This window comes from Ornithodoros turicata, chromosome 5, assembly GCF_037126465.1.
Source record: "Ornithodoros turicata isolate Travis chromosome 5, ASM3712646v1, whole genome shotgun sequence".
Lineage (NCBI taxonomy): Eukaryota > Metazoa > Arthropoda > Arachnida > Ixodida > Argasidae > Ornithodoros > Ornithodoros turicata.
Genome location: NC_088205.1, coordinates 36828307 through 36834518, shown reverse-complemented (window position 1 = coordinate 36834518; position 6212 = coordinate 36828307). Strand labels below are relative to the sequence as shown.

General features: G+C 46.1%; 1 protein-coding gene across 1 annotated transcript; it reads right to left on the bottom strand.

Annotated features, from left to right (window-relative positions):
• Positions 1-2694: 2694 nt before the first annotated feature.
• On the bottom strand, positions 2695-5267 carry LOC135395529 (uncharacterized). Its single transcript, XM_064626687.1, has 6 exons — positions 5211-5267; positions 4783-4986; positions 4685-4723; positions 3330-3404; positions 3134-3193; positions 2695-3015 (listed from the first exon to the last, which is right to left on the bottom strand). Exons 2-6 carry the CDS (start codon positions 4855-4857, stop codon positions 2890-2892), a joined length of 375 nt encoding a protein of 124 aa, XP_064482757.1. The 5' UTR covers positions 4858-4986; positions 5211-5267; the 3' UTR covers positions 2695-2889.
• Between the last annotated feature and the right edge of the window lie 945 nt (positions 5268-6212).

The window sequence follows — 6212 nt, the reverse complement described above, 5'->3', positions numbered from 1 at the left end:
GGCTGCTCTCTCCTGTCGTGCTAAGAAATCCTTTTTGCTGACACTGCTTCAGGACTGGGGCAACGTCTGGGTATAGTATTGGAATATGAATGCAGATGACAGTATTATGGCCCAATTAGTACACATTTATCATTGGGAACAACAACTTATTAGGGCAAATATAATAACAAATCACAGTGGCATGTACTTTGGCTCCTAAGGCAACTATTGTCCTTTGAACTGGGTAAGCTTAGTGTACATTTGCCGGCATCTAATCTTGTGCAACTCTTCTGTACGTAGTCTGCAAGCGTGATGAATGCGTATGCTTAAGTATTTGTGAGCAATAGATCGTATTAGATGAAAGTAGTGATTTTCAAGTGACGTCTGTTCGAGCATGTGATCATTACGTATGGAGCTGAACACACCCCTGTCCATCATAGACTCCAGCACTTGTAAGATTAACCTTTGCAGAAGTGTTGCCGATGATATGCCCTCCTGGAAAAGAGCTGCACGCAGCAGCTTCTCAGATTTCCTGCAAATGGTGATCACATCATCAGATGGATAGGGAAGTCTGTGAAAGTAATCCTTTTGTTGTATTAGTGAATGGTAGAGGGAAGGTGTACGGACTGTCAGGTGGGAGATGCAGATGTCACATTTCAGATACTCGCATAGGTAGCACACTATGCGTCCTGCAATGTACACTATCACTCTTTCACCAAAAGTTGATGGCTCCGTTGGGTCTGAGAAGTAGTTATGCTCACGTAGATCCTCCTGTAGAGTCACTTCTTCTGCAGGTATGCTTCTTCCTCTTGATGTCCAGTTAATTATGTCTTCCGATAGGGGCTGTCTAGCGCTGCTGACGTGCAGTATGGAGACATTTTCGAGTGGTAAACAATTTCCTTTTGAGAGGCTTCCACTTCGGTGTTAATGATCAATCTTTTGTATGCTGCTGCAAACTGCCTTGCAGTAGGATTATTGTTGTATCCTCCGTGCGAACGTACTAAACCAAAGAACAGTTCCAGATGATCTTGACTGACGCGATGTGTGGGGAAGTATGTCAGAAGGTTCTTAGAGTGGAGAAAGTCATAGAGCTCGATGGCACTCTTGCAGCATGTGATGAAACCAAGAAACCCAGTTTTCCGGTTAGTCTGCACAAGAAGTGGCCCAGAGTTGCTCCTCCGTAGACTGCAAATGTATGTTGTGGCTATTTGAAACATTGTGCGTGCCCTTTCGATGTTTTCCGGACAGAGCGGCCTCTTCCATGACTTCTGGTGCATATTGACGGAGTTCAACACATCGAACACATTATTGATAACTCTCAATAAGTTGCACTGCATACAGTTGACAGTGCTTTCTGGTTGTTGTCCGTAACACGCATCTGCAGGGCTAACAGCGCTTCTTTTGAGTACCCTGGCTCACCTTCGACTGACTGGTACCACTTCCGTATCGTACGTGGGTGGGGTAGACACGTGTCAAAGACCTGCCTTACATAGTTATATGCACGTGGCGAATAGAAATGTAAGGTAAGTGCAAACGCTCGTAACTCTGGGCTGTATTTATGAGGCAAGCTTGTCCCCTCACTTTTTGCTGACTGCCTCATCAGCAAGTCCTTGTTTGCACCAGCAATGTTTTCGAGGCAGCTTGCGTGTTCTTGAAGTAAAATGTTCTGAGATGTGAGATGGGCTATCACATGCTGTAGCTTTGCAACTTTCTGCTTGATGCGTCTTTGTGCCTGCTGCAAGGCCTTGATTCGTTTTTTGCTGAGGGTATGCAGGTTGCCTATACGTTTGACTTCCTTTTTGAGGAAGGCCTTTACTGGCGTGTCTTCAGAGGATGTCGCCTGAGACAACAGGTACCAATAACCTCATTAATACTCAGCTGTGAACAATTTAGATAGTACGTGGCAGCCACATGCAAGGCCATGCAGTCATGCACAGGTTGTGCTTCTGGTCAGATACATGTAGGAGCTGCTTGCTCAGAGTTCCTTTACAACACAGCATGATCGCCTGTCTGGTACAGGACCTACTCATATGGTGGCTATTCGAAGAAAGTATGAAGGTCTACAGTTACTGTCCTAACATTATGTTTACTAAAATTTAAAAAAAAACATCTGATGCGGCAGTTAGCCTGCCTATAGTGAGCTGCCAGCTCTCAGCGTATCACTCGTACAGATAAACAGACCTTGGATGTCTCGAATTTAACTGTTTACTATGAGCACTCTTGACGTATTTACCTAGCACTGAATGGAAGCAATCGCACCCTTATATCTTTGTGAATTAGGACCCAGTATCACGAGACACAGTAGCACAACACTGCTCCTTTTTTGACACACTGCATATACTCACTAGAGGAGAGATCCACATTGCAGTGGTCACAGTAGATGACAAAAAGTCAGCCATGCAGATCACAGAAGTTTCTCCACGCCATTGCGCTTGATCAAATCCATCTTTATTGATTCAAACAGTACAATTCATTGTGACAAGTATTGGGGTTAGTAATAATCAACAGCATGCATACCAAGCTGGGAATTCCCTCCATGATATAGAGCACTCTCTGAGCTTTGTAACTATAACTACTAGACTACAAGTGTTGCCAGCATCGCTGCAGCAGAGACAGATCAGTTTTGTCAGAAAGACTGTCCCTCTTAGTTCACTCAGACTACCCTCATACTCATTGCTAACACCAATAAATGCTGGCAACAGATAATTTGAGAAATGTTTCCTCGGGCCGGTAACTATACAACAGGCTGCAACTAACGGCACTGCACTGTACTGAAATGTAGACGTGAAAGGGGCAATAATATGTTTAAACTGTATGCTCAAGTCTAATTGGTTTTCCCTTATGCACCTGTACTGTATGAAATAAGGTATTTGAAAGCCTGCTCCTGGAACATATACTTGAATGGTGCAGTCAGCACCTACAGTGGAATCTTAACGTATTAGTTATGAACATGCAATTCTTTTCCACGTCGAGTATAATTCTTACCAAAGGTTCACATCTGCTGGTGCTTGGAGTTGAGCCACTGGGGGTTGTGTCCTGGAAAGACGTGGAAATAGCAGTACAAATGTAATACACAGGATGTTCAGTATGATCATAACCCCCTGTGCGTTAGTTATGTACATCCTAGTCTTTCCACTGAGAGCACAATCCTTACCATGGGGTCAGGCCTGCTAGTGTTCGGAGTCAAGCTTGTGAACAGACAAACAGAAGAGCCCTGAAAAGAAATTAAATTAAGTACACAACCGCGGTGTAAAGTCCCAATACTCAGAGGCAAAGAGGAAGGCTACATTTGATTTGCAGTGGAGAGAGAATGAGAGAAGCCCCTAGTGTCAATACTTCCGAAGGCTTACCGTGCGCGACTGTTCAAATCGCCCTGGTGTGTCGGAACTGATACTGCTGGAAGCCTTGGCTGGTGTGGGGCTGGACTGGAAGGAGAGTGCACGCAAGAACCATTATCATTAAAACACTGTTTCATTCAGGGCCCCTTGATAATCAGAACAAAACGAAAACTTCCAAATAAAGATTCAAAAGTCCTGCAGCACTTGTAGATGGAGTTTGGTGCTGTATCGTGGAAAGCATGGGCGGATCCAGGATTATTCGCGGCTGGGATCCAGTATGGACAAATGCCAGGCGCATGCTGGGATTGGTCCATTGAACACCATGTTAAAGCCAAGATATGAGGGGGTAGCGGACAACCTCGGTTTACACCGTGCGGGAGTACTCTTCGAAGCAGTGACCCAGTGTTCGAAATTTTAATGGAAAATGCGATTGGATGGGCATTAAAGTGAACAGTGTTTTTTTCATGCATAGGGCATGTTTAAATCTGTACAAGATCTGTTTGGGGTACCTGTGAGGAAGTGGGTTTTATGTGGTTTTATGGTCGTTGGAAATGCTTTTCAAATATAGTTGCCCGAACTAAATCCTACTGTGTTCTCATGATTTTTGCTCTTCTGTGTGATCGTCATGCCATAGATATATTGCAGGGTGCTGGTATACAGGGTGCATCATTAAGTGCATCACAGTGAGACTGATAAACGGAAACCGGAGGCTACCTTTGTGGTACTTGGGTTACAAACAGGTGTCACATCAAAAGTAGCACCTGGTTGTAACTCATGTGCAACATAGATACTCTCTGGTTTAGGATTATTGCTCTCTTCATGAAGAGCTCTGATCAGTTTTTAATGTCGCACACTATATACATGTGACATGCAAGCCAGGCACCGAATGTGTAAGTGCATGACAGGCACAATGCATCTGTGGTTCATTTGTTTGTGCTGCTGAGGCTTCACATTGAAGTTGTGGTAGGTGGCTTAGTAGTGAAGCCAGAGCTGTTGATTCCCTACACACGATTATGAGTAAGAGCATACACCTTGGGTCTAACTTCTGTACAGCCTGAAAAACCGACCATGACACACTTGGAGAAGAGAAAGGGAGGCCAGTGTTTGGGCAACCACTGCCACAGAGCAAGTGGCTCAATTCTGAGTAAGACCTAATGGGCAACTGGGGATGCCAATGAATAGGAAGCTTGCTAACCAACTCAAGGACTAGCATGCGATACAGTTCATCTTTCACTCCACTAAGTAAGCAAGACTGAGAAATTGATATATCGTATCAAACAAATAAAAACATGAAGGCAGCACAAACCCATAAAGATTTACTCGTGAAACAAACGGTGCGGTTAAAATGCTAAAAAAATGATACCTACCACAGCAGACACAAGAGGTGTGCTTGTAGTTCTGTCTACCTGTAACGGCATACTATTGTTCGGCATCACATCTGAAAGGCTTTCAAATATGTGCTCACATGGATTCGCTCTGGTGTCTTTGGTTCGAGCAGGCCCACATCCATTGGCTCTTGAGTGTCAGATCCAGACGCCATGCTCACTTCAATCTCCTCCTGTGTGTCAGGCTCAGGCAGGCTCACGTTGCTCGTGCCGGGTTCAGGCGTGCACACGCCTATTGGTTCTTGCCCGCTAGGTTCCCGTCTGGCTGGCAAGTCATGCTCCTCCTGACGTGACAACGAACGAGTTGTATTTACCAGACTTTTAAACACCAAAGACACAAAAGAACTGATGAACGTATTTTGTGGTCAAAGGGCCTGACCTCGAGCAAATACTTGGCAAATTTGACCGCTAACATGTCCCTTGCATTAATTCCCTTTGTACCCAAGCTCTGGGCCCATAGTGTGGCTATATGCAATTGATTATCGACCATAATTATGGCGAAACGTACCTGGTGAACTTGAACCGACGGATGTGCGACAGGAACGGAACCCTCCCGCAGGCGCACGCGTGTCAGCGACGTTCTGTCGAAGTCCTCGTTCCTGAAGTGTTTTGAGCACACTCGGCTGTACTTCGTTGGCACCCAATCCGGTCTCCCGATCGCATTCACCCATTGCAATCGTAAGGACTCGTCTCGGGGAAAGCTAAAACGTACCGCCGAGAACAAACAAAGGCAACATAATGAGACGAATCGAAACCGAGAGCACAGGGGTATGTACTTACTGGTGGTACGTTATGCCAGATTCTTTACTTGCAAACTCTGAACGATTAGCGCAACCGGAATAACAACACACTACCATGGCCTGTCACAGAAGTGGCATGTGTGGCAAGCAAACGCAATTCAATAGCCAAACACGCGAAGTCAAAGCGGACGTCGAAAGCGGCGAAGCAGATGACACGGATCAGCTGAGACGGAGAAACAAAACATAATAAAGAAAACAAGCCAAGCCGAGATGTGATTGGGCGATAGTTCCGTGACGTTGAACACGACAAGATGGCGATTTTGCGGAAAGCGACCGCTTGGGGGTAGTTACAAAAATGGCGGCTTTCTGGCCCCCCTGTGGATCGGGCGCCCGACCACAAGACCGCTCCCGACGGGAGTAAACAGAGCAGTGACGCGCAGCGCTACCGTCGCCGAGTATCCGTCTCGCGCATGCGCGCGCCCGACGCGCGCTCTTAGCGCCACCTGCGGCGCCGCGCTGCTTGTTGTTTCTGTGTTGTCCTTTGCCTGTGGCTCGCGTGCGAAGCCCGCCCTGATTCCAAAGGGTTTAGGCAACCTGAACCTGAACCTGAACCTGAACCTTGTCCCTTTCGGTTTCACTCTCGTTTCTTTGCACATTTTTATTTGAAAGCACTCTATAAAGGCGCACACTGCGGTCGCATCATCATTCTGACAAATAAAGGGTGTGTGCAGAAAAACGTGACCCGCATTTAGGCACATAGCTTGTTGCCT

Excerpts from the sequence above, each read along its gene's own strand:
- LOC135395529 (XM_064626687.1), bottom strand. The coding sequence starts at position 4,857 with ATGGCGTCTGGATCTGACACTCAAGAGCCAATGGATGTGGGCCTGCTC. Across the intron at positions 3,405-4,684 it reads CACCTCTTGTGTCTGCTGTG|TCCAGCCCCACACCAGCCAA; the intron begins GTAGGTATCATT and ends CTCTCCTTCCAG. Across the intron at positions 3,016-3,133 it reads CTAGCAGGCCTGACCCCATG|GACACAACCCCCAGTGGCTC; the intron begins GTAAGGATTGTG and ends ACGTCTTTCCAG.